The 16,258-nt window shown below is 31.6% G+C and overlaps 1 protein-coding gene across 4 annotated transcripts; it reads right to left on the bottom strand.

Annotated features, from left to right (window-relative positions):
- Positions 1 to 5,859: 5,859 nt before the first annotated feature.
- LOC108346841 (fimbrin-2) lies at positions 5,860 to 15,927 on the bottom strand. Of its 4 annotated transcripts, none has more exons than XM_017585883.2 (15): positions 15,688 to 15,927; positions 15,496 to 15,605; positions 15,045 to 15,215; positions 14,084 to 14,325; positions 13,832 to 14,003; positions 12,999 to 13,037; positions 12,721 to 12,789; positions 12,525 to 12,641; positions 11,601 to 11,812; positions 10,009 to 10,167; positions 8,771 to 8,970; positions 8,483 to 8,640; positions 7,432 to 7,528; positions 6,782 to 6,873; positions 5,860 to 6,206 (listed from the first exon to the last, which is right to left on the bottom strand). In XM_017585883.2, exons 2-15 carry the CDS (start codon positions 15,580 to 15,582, stop codon positions 6,021 to 6,023), a joined length of 2,001 nt encoding a protein of 666 aa, XP_017441372.1. In that variant the 5' UTR covers positions 15,583 to 15,605; positions 15,688 to 15,927; the 3' UTR covers positions 5,860 to 6,020. The 4 variants fall into 4 exon arrangements, with proteins under 4 accessions (XP_017441372.1, XP_017441373.1, XP_017441376.1 ...); XM_017585884.2 differs by having other exon boundaries at positions 15,496 to 15,596; XM_017585887.2 differs by having other exon boundaries at positions 15,720 to 15,927.
- Positions 15,928 to 16,258: the final 331 nt, after the last annotated feature.

Here is a 16,258-nt window from a genome sequence, read left to right as displayed (position 1 = left end):
TAGAAACATACTTCTTTGTCGGTCTCTTGTATGCCTTAATAGTAGTCCTTGATCTTTAAGCTATCTCAACGTTACAAGACAAAACAAATTGGATAAAGTTTCTTTAACAATCAAAATTTGCCTAACTTTTTGACAACCAGACGTGGTGAATGATAATTGGTCTATATCAAATGTTACTTTTCCAAAATGAAATGTACGAAGGTACTTTTCGCAATTACATCATTTCAGGAAGCAAACATTTATTTTCATTTGCAGTCTCACTTTCTCTTCCTTGCCCATCTCTCTTCACCATTGTTCTTAGTGGTCTCACTTCCTCTCCGTTGTCTCTCTCTCCACAATTAGTCTTACTGTGTCTTCACCAGAATCTCACTGGATTGTTAAAAAAAAATGTCATTTAAGTACTTTTGTGTAAGTTAGATGAGTTCCATAAGCATTTCTGGCCATTTTTTGCCCTGGTAATCGATTACATGAATCTTGTAATCGATTACCAGAGAAAAATGGTCATTTGTACAGAAACTTCAACTATACTTCCAAGTTGGATGAACAACATTCCCTAACTCTGTTTTTCTGACCTTTATTGCTTGTTTTGTTCTTAACTTTCTCCACCGAACTCTAAATGAATTGATTCTTGTTTTGTTGGAATCTAGATTCAAAGAGTTTTCAAATAACTACAAATTCATAATTTTTAGACCATTGTACGAGGTGCAATTAATTTTCCAAAAACAACGTTTTTCTAAGCTTCCTAAATGAGTTTAATTTTAAGTTATTGTTTCATCTTTGTTATTTTAGATGGGTGAGTGAGTTTAATGGTCATGAGTGGTGTTTAGTGCACCAATGAACATGTTACAGTGCACAAATTTTAAAGGGAAATTTCAATAAGTAATAGATCTGTGAACAAGAGGGAAAGATATACTTATAAGATAACGTGCTAACTTTTTCCACATACCTTCAAATGACGTGGTTCTTTTTTTATTAGAAAGTAGACTAAAAAAGATTTCCAATGACTATTAATTTGTAATTTTTGAACATCTTAGTAGGTACAGTTAATTCCTTAAAGTTAACGTTTTATATATTCTTGTCAACTCTCACCTTTGTTGGTTATTTTGCTCTTAACTTTCTCCACCGAACTTTAAATGAGTTGATTCTTTTTTTGTTGGAATCTAGACTCAAAGAGATTTCAAATGACTACTAACTCATAATTATTAGACCATTGTACTAGGTGCAGTTAATTTCCCAAAAACAAAGTTTTTGTGAGCTTCCTAAATGGTTAGAGACTTCACCTACCTTGGTTCAAACACCTCTATGCATTGTTTCATCCTCAATTGAGTAGGACAAACTGTGTTTTGATATACTTGATACCATCAATGATAAGAAAAAAGAGGTATCCATGAAAAAATTGGAAAACATTACTCATAGGAACACAAAAATGACTTTCAAGTTCTTCCAATTGGGGAGTAACGTGTAACTTTTCGTACAAATCAACAATAAGCCCCTGGTAATCGATTACAGGGGTCTTGTAATCGATTACCAGAGAAAAAATGGTCATTTGTACAAAAACTTCAACTATACTCCCAAGCTGGATGAAGAACACTCCCCAACTCTGTTTTTCTTACCTTTACGACTTGTTTTGCTCTTAAGTTTTTCCACCGAACTCCAAATGAATTGATTCTTGTTTTGTTGGAATCTAGATTCAAATAGTTTTCAAATGACTACAAATTCATAATTTTTAGACCATTGTACTAGGTGCAATTAATTTCCCAAAAACAACGTTTTTTTAAGCTTCCTAAATGAGTTTAATTTCAAGTTATTGTTTCATGTTTGTTATTTTAGATGGGTGAGTGAGTTTAATGGTCATGAGTGGTGTTTAGTGCACCAATGAACATGTTACAGTGCACAAATTTTAAAAGGAAATTTCAATAAGTAATAGATCTGTGAACAAGAGGGAAATATATACGTATAAGATAACATGCTGTCAACTTTGACCTTTGTTGACTATTTTTAATCCTAACTTTTTTCACAGACCTTCAAATGATGTGGTTCCTTTTTTATTAGAAACTAGACTCAAAAATATTTCCAAGGACTACTAATTTGTAATTTTTGGACATCTGAGTAGGTACAGTTAATTCCTTAAAGTTAACGTTTTACATATTCTTGTCAACTCTCACCATTGTTGGTTGTTTTGCTCTTAACTTTCTCCACCGAATTCAAAATGAGTTGATTCTTTTTTTGTTTGAATCTAGACTCAAAGAGCTTTAAAATGACTACTAATTTGTAATTTTTGGACATTTGAATAGGTACAGTTAATTCCTTAAAGTTAACGTTTTATATATTCGTGCTAGGTTTGACCTTTGTTGGTTGTTTTACTGATAACTTTCTCCACCGAACTTCAAATGAGTTGATTCTTGTTTTGTTGGAATCTATACTTAAAGATCTTTCAAATGACTATTAACTCATAATTTTTAGACCACTGTACTTGATGCAGTTAATTTCCCAAAAACACATTTTTTTAAGCTTCCTAAATGAGTTTACTTTCAAGTTATTGTTTCATGTTTCTTATTTTATTCTATTTTATTTTATTTCTTTATAAACTTGCAACCATCAACCATGACGAACCTGAGTCATCCATTGAAAAAATGGACAAAGACAGCCTTAAGCACAAAAAAATCACCATGGGGAGTCACGTTCTCTCAACTAGGGAGTGACTTGCAAGTTTTTGTACAAATAACTATTAAGCCACTGGTAATCACTTACAAACACCATGTAATCGATTACCAAGGCATGTATCGGCTTCAAGTGCTGAGGGACTTTAACTACCTTGTTGAAACACTCACATAGGGTCTTTACTCTATAATAGGCTGGACAAAGATGAGTTTTGATGCACTTGCAACCATCAACCATGACCATCAGGAGTCATCCATTGAAAACAATGGACAAAGGCAGCCTTAAGCACAGAAAAATCACCATGGGGGTCACGTTCTCCCAATTGGAGTACCTATTAAGCCACTAGTAATCGGTTGCAGGCACCATGTAATCAATTACTGGAGCATCTCTTGGCTTCAAATGCTGAGGCACTTGAACTACCTTGCCGAAACACCCACATGAGGTCTTTTGCTCCACAACGAGTTGGGCAAAGTACAATTTTGATGGAGGTTGGAGAGAAGACCGAAATGAAGAGAGAGAAGAATGAAATTTGAGTTGAAAATGGAGGGTACACATAGAGGTAATTTCGGAATCTCAAAAAATTAAATCTGCATCCCTTTTCACTACAGCGACTACAAAAAAAAAATTTACGGTTCAATAAGAAGTTAACACGTGACCGTTATTAAATTGTTGTCAAATTTTAGTTGTTAAATTACATATGTGTTTTGTTTGTAAATTCTCAATTTTAGATAAACAAGGTATTTTAATTTAAATATAAAATGAAGCAAATATTTAACTAGTTTTTGGAGTTATTGAATGAAATATATTTATGGAAAAATATTTTTTTAAGAAAAAAACAATACAACACTCACGCACGTATTATAGATAAATTGTGGTAAGTCTGGATTAATTTATTATTTTAGTTATGTTTTCGGTTTGTATAATCTGGATGCATTTAATTCATGACTTCAATAAATATAATCTAATCAAATTATTTTTTTGTGTGAATTAGATTAGACGAGTAACTAGATCGAGTTGAGTTTTATTTATATCTAATTATAATTGGATTGAGCAAAGAGTTAATGAATATTAAATTTAATGAATCCGATTCTACGATAAATGTATAATAAAAAAAATTATTTATCTAATTATATCATAATAAAAAAAATGTATATTACATTATATATATATATATATATATATATATATATATATATATATTATAAGCATTGCAATTATCTAATAATTATTAAGAAAAACATTAAAAACTGTTTGTAAAATATTTTTCTTAAAAGATAAATATTTTTTAAATTACGTATTTCATCTAACTTAACCAAATTATAATTAGGTTGTTAAATTAAAAAGATAAATTGGATTCAATCCGATTATATTCAATTATATTAGATTAAATTATATTAAATTAAACTCGACATAAGCATAAGTTGAACCCCTAATTTATTGGGTTGTCATTTTGGGCCGCACTTGTTATAATTGTTCCATCATGTTAATTCTGATCTATAGCTTTCTTATTGTGGGAGAGAGTGAGAGTTCCGTTTCTAATTTTGAGAAGAAAGGATACTTTTGCATGAAAAAATTAACCATCAGATTTTTTTTAAAAAAAAAAATTGAAACTGGCCAATCAAATACCGAACATGTGGTGTTTTCAAGCGTTAAAAATTGATTGTCAAAATATCGGGACCCAAACAAATTTATGCCAAAGCAAAAGTTGACATTGACTTCCAACTTGCCAATTAAGCTTTTTGCTCTCTTTTTCTTTTTGCATAACCGAACATGTAATTAAGAGATTTGTTGCGACATCTGTATATAGGTTGCGTCCCAATCGAATGCTTACCTGCAAATGTCCCAACAGTGTGTGCAGCGTTTGCAGGTTACACTCAAATCTTTTACATAATATGTGGAGAAGAGACTCAGAAGCCCACCTCATTTCAAAAGATGTTAAAGTTCCAACAGTTAAAAATGTTCTATTTTGACATATTCTTTCAAATCTATTTTTTATTACCTGAAATTTATTGAAATTATAAAACAACAAAAATATTAAACAAGATATGAAGTTTTTATACTTTTTTTATAATTTTCAATCAATTTTAACTGATATAAAAGAATATGTTTCACGAATTTCTCAACTACTGTTTCAAGGACATTTCTTCCTCAATCCCATGATTTCAATCTGCACCCGATTGGGGTGGTTAAATGATTAATTTGAACTTAATGAAAAATATAACATACATAAATTCCCTCTTCGTCATCATCATATTCTTCTCCTTCCCTCTTCCCCGCTCCTCCAATTTTGGTTTCAGAGTCACCGCCAGAAACCATTGTCATTGCTAAGAACTGTTTTGGGCACCCATTGCCTTTGGTGCTAGTTGAAGAGGTTCGTTTTCAAAGTTTTTTGGTTTCGGCTGTTGTGTATGCTTGTGTGGAAAGTTTCCAAATTGCATAATACAAATTCTTTTTTAAAAATTGTATATATTTTGAATTCTGCAATATAGAATGTATTTTCATTTTAGATTATAGAATACAAAATGTATTATTAATAACATGACTTAAAACCACTTTTTTGTTTCTATTTTCGTTCACCTTATTTAATGTCGGACTCAACTTTTTAAAATGTTTAATGTTATCTTAATTTTCATAATTTTTGTTCAATTAAATATTTTTTTATGATGACATAATATTTATGTGAACAATCAGTGCTTTTTTCTTTCAGTAGTTTCTTCCTGCACCTACATAAATTTTCCTCTACAATCCTGTGTAAGAATTATTTTTTTTTTTAAATTACACAGTCCAAAGTCATTTTTTAAAATAAAAACAACTTTCAAACTATGCAATCCAAAAACTAATGACTTCAAAAGCCATGGTTTTCCTTAAAAAAACTTCCGGATTAGATCATTAGAAGTAAAAAATGACTTCACAAGTATGTAATCCGAAAGCTATTTTTTTTTTAATTCTCTTTAAGTTGTTAATTTTAACTTCCAGATTACACAGTCCAGTCATTTTAACTTCGTAACTGTGCAATCCAAAAATTAAAAATAACTTTTAAAATACATAATCTGAAAAGTGTAAGATCGGAATTTTCTTCAGAGATTTAGGAGGAATTCAGGGAGGTGCAGGAATTACCCATGTTTTCCTTTCGTAAGTGGAACCAGAAAAACTGACGTCCTAAACTTGAAAAAAAAAAACACTATTTTACAAAGTTGATTCATTAAAATTTGCTTTGAAACCATTAAATTACCTAGTGTCATACATTGATCTTCTGATCAACTAAAATGAGTGGTTCAAATATATATATATTATATGTATAAAACCAGTTCACTCAAGACATAGTGTGTATATATATATATATATATATATATACACATTTACATGTTCCCATTTTCATCTACTGATGAATCAGATGCAGAATCATCCAGTGTTGAATTTGATGTGGTCTCCAATTGGCTCCCACTCTCATTATCTGAAGTTCCCACTGTTCTTTCATCATGAGGATGCTTTAAGCACCAAGACATTATACTAGCTGTTAGTGTCAGAATCATTTTCTGATTCACCTGAAATCATGTACCAACATTGTCATAAAGCAATGCAAATATTTTATTATAATATATTCATGATGAAAGGGTTTTTCTTATGCTGTCATCCAATAATGAAGCACCATATGAGTAAAAAAAGAGTTGAATTTTATACACCATCAATACAAAGATTTTTATACTACCACTTGACCAAAAGCGGTAGTATTACTCAACAATATTATCATGAATGAGAATCTGTGATTGGATTACAGAACAAAAGAGCTTTACATACATTCAAATTTATCTGCTATAAAATGTCTGATATTAACTTTTTATGCAATACAATGTAAAAGAAATTAGATTGTCTTCAGAATGTTATTCTGAATGTCAACAAATTTATCTTACATGGTTGTGTTGGATGGTATTATATGTAAGAATTGGCTATATTATTTACTTTCACTCTAGTTTTGTTGACATTGTACAAAATCCTTTACACATATACTGCATTAAAGTTAGACTAAAAGAAAACAGCCAAAACTAGTTAGAAATGTTATTTGCTATTTTTAAAGAAATTCTCTAAATGTGCACTGGTAAAAGGATTGATTGAAAACTACCTCAGTGATGTCTTCAGGAAGCAGGAATATAGAACATCCAAGCTTTCTTGCAATACTGATAATGTAAGTGGCATTCATCTTTTTCTCTTGGTCTGCATGAACCATGTAATACAAAAGTTATAGGAATGTAAAGCAAGATAAAAGATAAGGATTTTGAAAGGGCATAAAATGTTCCCAAACAACAACATTGTAATTGACAGTGAAGACACTTGAAGTTCATTCCATTTGGCAGACATGAGAAAACTTCAGCTTAAGGAAATTCCATGTTCAACATGGATCAAGTCAAGAACATAAAATATATTGCACAAAACCAAAGGATATTATTCTATCTGCCTATCAAAATTTTCAAAAATGGATGCATGATACTCAATCACATCACAATGAATAATTCAAGCTTTTTAACTGTTGATCCACCCCTTTATCATAAGTTATGCTTGACCAAAATCTTAAGAACTTTCACATTTATCAGATCCAAATTTTTCTGGTAAAGGTATTACTTATATAAACACAGCCAATGCCTCATCAAAACTCATACCACCAATTTCACATGATATGAAGTCAATAGAAAAGTATTGAAAGAAAGCAAAAGAGACTATTATGAAAGAAGAATGAGCTCAATATTGAAAGAGTATAGAGAAAAAATAACATACCGGTTACTCCTTTTGTTACAAGACCCCAATTTACTGCTCTGTGCTGCACTGAACTTAGAAGCTCAAGGAAAAATATTCCATCTGATAAACTTTTATCCTGAAATTTGAAATTTTAATAATTACTTAATGAACTTATTCTGTAATCATTTAAAAAATGAAATATAGCTGCAAGAATATTTTCCAGAAAGGAAATATTTTGAACACTTGGCAATGCTATCATGTGATTTCAAAATTATGCAGTATTTCAATGTTCAGCTTAGACCACAATATTGTGAAGTTTAAAAAACTGAGGAAAATTCAGATTCTTTACAAGAAATAAATATATCTAAAGCAGTATTTCAATGTTCGTTACAAAACACAGATAAAATCACCAGCTTAAGCAATTTTTGTTCACTGCAATATGCTAGAAAAAGCTGTTTTTGGCAATTTTACTAATCCCCCTATTCTTAAGGTCTTTTCTGGTGCCAAATTTACACGTGGGAATGCTTCTTCACAAAGCCAGCATCAAATTCAAAACTTAGCATTCAACATTAACAAAATGTCTTGATAGTATATAATGGCTAAATATTGATCATTGTGCTGCCCCAGATCCATATTTCCTGTTACTAAAAGCATCTTCCGAATGTTCCCATATTTATTGATACATAAGCTAAACTAGCTAATGGAGAAACTTGCTTCATTATTTCTTCCATTTGCATCTCTTACAAGTTCTTAAAGAGAAGTTAACCCAAACTGATCCTACCATTAATGGTAAGTAGTTATTGAATATGGATTAGTAAATACATTTTTCAACCTTGTCACATTAAAATTAAAATTAACATCATCAACAAAGAAAATGTGTTATGAAAAGGTTAACCCATTCATACAAGAATCCAAAATTCCTTAAAAACACCCCTTCCTTCAGACGCTGACACCTGGCAGCCTTGTGAATTCAGGCTGCAAGGCTATGATACCATTGTTATGAAAAGGTTAACCCATTAATACAAGGACCCAAAATTTCTTGACAAAATGTAGCTCAAGTGGAAGAACCAAAGGTCTAATATTTCAATACCTTAAAACTGTCCATGCGGCTTTGACTTCCGGAGCTGCTAACCTTGCTGTTGGCCCATTCTAAAATATCAGCATCAGTTATCTCCTTCCCACGAGAGTGAAATCTCAAGTTCTTGAGAAGTTGTAGAATGTTGTATCGCATCAATTGCCACAAATAAGCTAAAAACAACATCAAGTAGAGTTTGATTTAGAATCTGTGTGAACATTGAGTTGAATGGAGTATGCTCAATTGATTAAGTGCTTTACTACAAATGTAAGTAACAAACACATAATTTGGAAATCAACCTACCTAGTATTAACTTTTTATTTCCCTGCACAATGTCGTTTCCAGCAACATTTACCAGTGAAAATTTAAGCTGTTTCCCTATTTTCACAACTTGGTTGCAGTTCTCCACTTTTCTAAATGGCATCTTAATTGGAGGCTTGTTGGCAATCTTCCAATGGACAATCCCTGGTGACACCTTGTCAAGAGTCTCAAGAAGAACCCACCTGCAAAGAAACAACATCAATCCAACTCAGTGGATGATCAAAGTTCAAAAGAAAAATTGAAATAAAGACAAACTATATTCAAATGAAGCTCAAATTCTTAGTACAACACATGACTCAGATAAGAGAATTTCTTCACAATTTAGGTTGTGTTTGCAAAATAGTAGAAAATATGCATCATATGAATAAAAAAGGAGATGTTGATAATTTCTTATTAATTCATAAATATGAAGATCACATTTTACATAAAGATATTTGTGATCATAACAAAAAAAAAAGATAGTTTCTCCCTGCACCATAATCATTCTTGGCTAATTGTACAAATGATAGAACTAAAAACAAGTATTGATTTTATATAATAGCCAATAAGTTCAACCATTATCAACCAGATCATGCTTCACTAGTGTCTCACTACCTTGTCTCCTTTTTTATACTATTATACCTTTCATCTTTTTTAGAATGCCAAAAACCGAATTTTCATCACCATTTTTGTATCCATTTTGTTTCTCTTCAAAGAATGAACAGAACTGTATGTACTTCAATTCTTCTTACATGATGAGGAAGAACATATCTTAGAAAAAATTAAAAATCAAATGAAAAAAATTGGATACTTTTGGATATGTATCCAGAAGTATTCAAGTATATGAGAAATATCTTAGAAAAAAGTTAAAAATTAAATAAAAAGGATTGAATACTTTTTGGAGATATATGGTGAAGGAAATATATGAGGAATATCCATATCCAACATGAGTATGACTCCTATCCTTTTTCATTTTTGAAATATCTATGTTTCATAAATTGAAAACAAAAAGCATGAGACTATTTTCTTCATGCCGGGATAATTTCAACAAAAAAGGAATTACACTAATTAACTACTATATTAACTGTTGAGTGAATAAAAATTATAATAAAGTAAAAATTATTCCATCAGATGTATTTTACTAGTAGTTTCAATTCTATACAAGAATTTTTAACAGAACCAGTTCAAGCATATATATAACATAAACAAGAGAACTTGTAAAAATGCAAAAGATATTCTACCCATTTCGGAGATCCTCAAAGACATTGTTGATATATGTTGAATTTCCAAGGCTATTCATCCAAAGGCGAAATGCTCTTTCTTCTCTAGAGTCTTGAGTATCATCTGGAAATGTTTCAAGGAGAGACATCTGTTGTTTTGTCTGAGCTGAAAGTCCATTCCTACAAGAGAGAAATTGTGTTAGCTAACATATATTTCTCGGAAACCAAAACGAAAAATTGTTTATATACTATTGAAACTTATAAGGTGTAGAAAGCAGAGCAGACATAGGTAATCAGTTCATAGTCAAAAGTGGATAAAATAAGAGAAACAGATGAATAAAGATGACTACAAGGACAAACAATTAGTAATTCTATTGACAAGCATATGAGTTGTGGAATCTTTAGAAAGTGATCCTTTTTAGAAAATAAAATGTTGAGAATCCAAGTGTAAGTCTAAGTTTCATATTGAATAAAATGAGAATGTTGAGTATCACGTAAGGATCAAGACCCATACACTCATTGTCTTAAAGTTTTGGGATGGAAATGGTGTTAATTCCTTAATAGGCAGGCTAAGGTCTCATTGGTGTTATTGTCTCCCCAATAAAAAACCCCCTCTTTAAAGACCCATCATAAAACAAGCAATTATTTCTCTACATTCTAAAACTTTACTTCCGTATTCACAATTTAGTAATATCCCATTTGAAAAAAGCTTATTTATTTACAACTTATTGACTTATCTTATGCCAGACACTTGTCTCTTGTGTGAGTGTTAGGGAGAAAATATGATATATGCATGCATTCTTGTTTTCAGCTTATTTCAGTAAGATCTCAAGTATAGTTGCTTATTGCACATGTTTGGCTTATTTCAATAAGTGCTTATATTCTAAGAACTTATTCAGTAAGACCTTAATTAACTTCTTTAACCAAACAGATCCTAAGGACTTAAAACTCATGTTTGGGGTACTCCAAACTTAGTTTTTTGAATAAACTCAGTTTGGTTATCCTAAAAAATACACTTGCATACTCATTTTATGTGAAACCAAGTTCCATAAAAGCAAGACCAAGGTTCCTTCTGCAAACTGAATAGCGAAATGAAAACTAATCCAATATTTTGCCAACTTTAATCCAAACCACATAATGGTCTATTAAACATACAGTCATAGCATAATTGACACAAGTCAATAACAAAATAATGTAAAAATACAAGGCAAAAGAAAGAGAGTATAATATATGACACGATTTCTTTGTTTGAAAAAGTTTGCTTGTATTTTGCAGCGCTCCTTTCTTAAATAGGTGGCATAACATATATTTACATTAATGTGAGAGACTTCAAGAGATATGAAATAAAGGAGAGATTATAGGAGATTTCCTATTTATAAGGAGTAATTGGGATTCCTAATGGCTATCTATAAAAGGTATAAAATAACGTATCAAAGACATAATCAATTACATTTATACAAATTAACAAATAACCACTTATAAAAACAAATAGTTTTTGAAAGCCAGGGATTAAGTTCTATTTCTTCTGGCTTTATCCACCAACAACCCAAAATGAAACACTTGAAATGAATAACAATATAAGGTTTGTGAAGAGGATTTTTATTCTCACTCACCTATGCTGGAAAATATGTGCAACAAAGGCAAGATTAAGATTTGGAGATCCTTCCACAATGTCTCTTGCAGTTAAGTATCTCTTGCAACCCATCTTATCAGCATGTTCTAGAACTAACTTTGCTCTCTCAAAGGGATTTTTAACTGCCAATGTGGAGGGATTGATGTATTCAGGTGCAAGAACATTTAGAAGGTGTGCATAAGCCTCAGCATCCTACAAGGTCAGAACCATAAAGGTTCAATAAGCAGCTATATACAAGAAATGCATTAAGAAGCTTCAATATAATTAATACCTATATACTGACTCAAGTTATAATTTTCCTGTATTTCCTATTACTAAAGTGTTCCTGTTTTTGAACTTGACAATGAAATAAAAAGTAGACAATTAATAGTTATTACTACACCTGACAATAGATGTATCATGTATGCCCTTGAAGTAGGCTAAAACAAATAAAGCAAATTTTACCAACAGGGTTCAAATCTAGAAGATGCTAACCTAGGAAGGCTAAAAGTGTTTTGAAATTGATTTTAAAACCAATTAAGATAAATTTTAGCCTAACATATGTTGTTTGAAATTAACATTTGAAAACCAAAAGTTGAAAATTTGCAACCACCCCGAAATGTCACTAGTTTTACAATTTTTCTATGACAGTGGGACTAAAGAATTATGTTCAGAGACACTACTTGCAAATAATTTATGTTCTATTTAAAGTTGACTTTTCTATAAGTTAAAAATGATTTTGAGGAAATAACAACAACATTGCACTTCCTAAATCAAATGATCAAATTCTTATTGAAAAGGAAATGAACAAAGCACAACTTTTGCATTCAAATAGTACTGAATGAACAGTGGTGTTAATTGTCCAAAGCAAAAGATAGGGAATAAAAACAAGTATTTTTCACCAAAATAAGAAAAACTCAGCTACCTTCACATCAGAGGAGAAGTTAGTGACAATCTTCCTGTACCCTGCTCTCTTCAGATGGAAATTCATCCACCTTAACAAGATCTTTTCTGGTGGTAGATTCATCAACTCTTCCATATCCTGTTAATTTGAAAATATAAAGGCAACATATACAATAAATAATGACAATATGAGAAGATAATGAAAGAAAGTAAGTTACCTTACTATCATCAAGCAACTCAAGAAGCTGAGGAGTTTTCTTTAGATCAAGGTCCGCCAATAATTGTATCTAATTTATCACCACCATCAGGAATGTCAAAAGCAGGCACCACAAAATGTAACATGCATTATGTAGTCACCATTATTTCACTAATAAAAAATTAGAATACATAGTTTAAATAACAACATTCTAAAACTCATTCATAATCACAATGCAAATGTTTTACGTACATAAACCAAATGAAATTATAAAATCATGTACAACCAATGATTGTTCACCTTAATAATCTGAGAAATCACCCCAAGCACCAGGTGACGCTGAAATGGAAAAAAAAAATAATTAGATACCACTGCACTGTGAAATTACTATGATCAAATACTAAACCAGAAATATAAAAAAAAGTTCAAAAAAATCTTGATCAACTCACTTATCAAACAGATAAATCTTGACCCTATTCTTTTCACATACATCTTGTTTTTCAGTTGGCAAACATCTCACAACAATTTGTCATTATTATCTACCGGTTCAGCATAGGTTAGACACAGGGGTCTCTTAAAAGAATTTCTAAGCTCTTTGATTCAAGAAAACTTCATTTCATATATAGACCAGCAGAACATGAATCTACGGTGAACATAAACTATGCTAGCTAGTAAAGCAGAATTATGTCAAATGAGATTAAATCTAATTATGCAGAAACTTTCTGAGTCCAATATAATAAAATAGATTTAGTAATGAATCATTATAATGTCCCTTTTTCTCTGTAACACTGAAAAAAAAATAGAGGACTAGACTGTAAAATAGTGTAGCATATCGTAAATTAAAATTGCCTGTGTTTAGAATCATTAAAATAAAGGGAAAACACGGTTGAGAATGTCTTTTTTCTGCAAAAGAGTTGGAAGAAAATGTAATAATTCTGATCAGATTTCGCCAATATTTTTATAACTTTCTGAAGGAAGAAACTGGTTCCAAAATAAAAAATCCTATTTCAAATTTCCAAGCAAAGGATTTCATTTGTTAATAAAATCTAAACTTAAATTTTGTGTTTCTGCATTGTACACAGCCACAATAATGATGCTAATAAGGGTGAAAACTAAAAGGAATACAAACATACCCTTCCTTCAATGAAGTCCTGAGTGCCAATGTTAACCACTGTACATCCAATTGCTTTAGCAGAGTTGAGGCAAAGTGTGTGATTTTCATTCCTTTCCCATGGATTGAGTATTCTTTTCGTATTGATCGCTCGTTCATCAATGGTCCCTGGAACTGCCACATTGATAAGCTTGCTGCAACATGTAACACGCTTTTAAAGCAAAATTTCCATGAACAGTTAAACTGGTAAAGCAAGTGAGAATATGTGCAGTACCAAAGAAGAACACCATCTTTTGCAATTTCAAAGAGCTCATTGGTTGAAGGGTCAATAGGAAGATATTTCTTAAGGAACTCATCCTTTGCAAGATAGTGATTTATATGTGCTACATATGATGCTTTCTCAGATTCACTAATTGTGTGAAGCAATGTGGTTGTAGCTGCCTTGAGGAAAGCTGAGGCGTTCTTTGGACTACTTCCAGTTCTAGAATTTGAAAAAGCTTGGAGTTTCAAGTAGACCTGTCATCATTGCATCATTATTACACTTGGATCAGAATTTGAATTCACCATAGTAACTGAAATTGTTCCAATAGAATGCTTCTAATGTTTTTCTACTCTATATGAGATGAACAGTTGTAAGCTTAATCAATTTCAGTACTCCATAATATAGTTAGCTTACACATTTACATGGTGAAAATGGAAACTGTAATGCAAATTATTTCTGCAAAAGGAAGGAAGAAAAAGTGAAAATTGATGAAAAAGTTATTAGAAATTAAAGTGTCTTTGGATTAGATTTTTATCAATACGAACCTGCGTAGAGGAAGATTTTCTTTTTATTCTTGCAATTGGTGTTTGGATTGTCAAAAATACATGCTATAAATGAAGGATTCAAACAAGAAAAATCAAAAACCACACATATTTTTCTATGTAATCTTCATTTTATTACTTTACTTCATTTTTTTAATAGTACATAAATAAAGAATGAATAAGCTGGTCTTCAATAATCATCGGGTTCTGACGCAACAGAAAACATTAGTTCAAAGTAATTTTCTTTCTTTTTTATCATTTCAGTGATATTGAATAGATTTAAGATTGGAACCATGAAAACAGATGGATCCAGATAAAAAACAAAAGGGAATAAGGCGATGCATAGCGCAGATACAGAATTAAAAAAGAAGCCACAAGATCCATCACCCTGAAAAGATGATTAGCAAATGAAAATGACAAATAAAACTCACCTTAAGAAACAATTCAAAATCAACTTCATCCTCCGTGTTTTGATACAAATCCTTCACACAAGAAGCTCTCTCTTCTTCACTCAGATTCTCTCCCACCACCTTCAACCTTGACATCTTCGAAGCCAAATCCGCAATCACAAGCCTCCCACTCTCCCTCCTCATGCTCATGAACTACACAAACACACACACACTGATCATCACATGACCCAGAAGCCCAATCAACACAACAACATAAAAAATCAAATATTTCCAACAAAAACATGAGATTCAAATATTTTCTTGCACACCCCACAATGGGATTTCAACAAAGATCAAGGTTATAAAACAGGGTTAGTGAACGCGATTTTGGCCACGACTTTAAGGCTTTTGGGGTACTCACATCTGTCATATTCGTCTACAATTCTCTGCAATATCAAAAACTGTAACAAAACGTTAACCAAGATGAACTTACATGGGATTTTAAGCTGCGTAGTTCCACTTGTGTGAACTGGTTCTGAAGCCATGGATCTGAAACAAGAATCCCCCAGTGGCCGGACATGTCTTCAGCTTCTTCTGCTCCAACTACAAAGTGATGAATCAATATGGGAAATGAAGAAACGCTGAATGAGAAGAAGAGAGAAAGAGAAAGTGTTGTTAAATGTACCAATGCATCTATGTCATGCAATAGTATAGTACCTATTTGATCCAACTCTTGCTTTATTTTTTTATTTTTGCTATCTCTACGTTTCTCTCACTTTGGTCTTAAAAAGGCTGGTTCGAGTGTGGTTGTAGGAATGAAGAAAGAAAGTAAGGTGTGTGTGTGAAGTGAAAGAGTTGCCAATGCCAACACCATGGGACAGTTCAGAGCTGTCAGCGTTCAAAGTTGTTCTAAAAGAGAGAGAAAATGTGTGAAAATTCAAATTATTATTACTATAATGTCCTAAGTTTGAACCTCCAAACATTTGGGGTGGGACCCTTTATGGTGTTGCCCGTTAAAAAGACTTCTTTTTTTTTTCAAATTTTCATGTCTAAGTTTAAACATGGTATTGGGGGTGCCCTTTCTTCAGTTACATCAGTGTAAGTTGTTGTATTAATCTCAACTGTTCCGAGTGATGTTTTTTAAGTGAAGTTATCGAACCTTGAAAGTTGGAAATGTTGTTTTTTTTTTAAATTTAGTTTCCTCGTTAATGATATGAACTAAATGGTTGGTACTTCTCACCGTTAGTTTTTGGATT

The sequence above is a fragment of the Vigna angularis genome, chromosome 9, assembly GCF_016808095.1.
Source record: "Vigna angularis cultivar LongXiaoDou No.4 chromosome 9, ASM1680809v1, whole genome shotgun sequence".
Classification (NCBI taxonomy): domain Eukaryota; kingdom Viridiplantae; phylum Streptophyta; class Magnoliopsida; order Fabales; family Fabaceae; genus Vigna; species Vigna angularis.
Note: the sequence above shows the minus strand (reverse complement) of the source record. Positions and strands in the feature narration are given on the sequence as shown.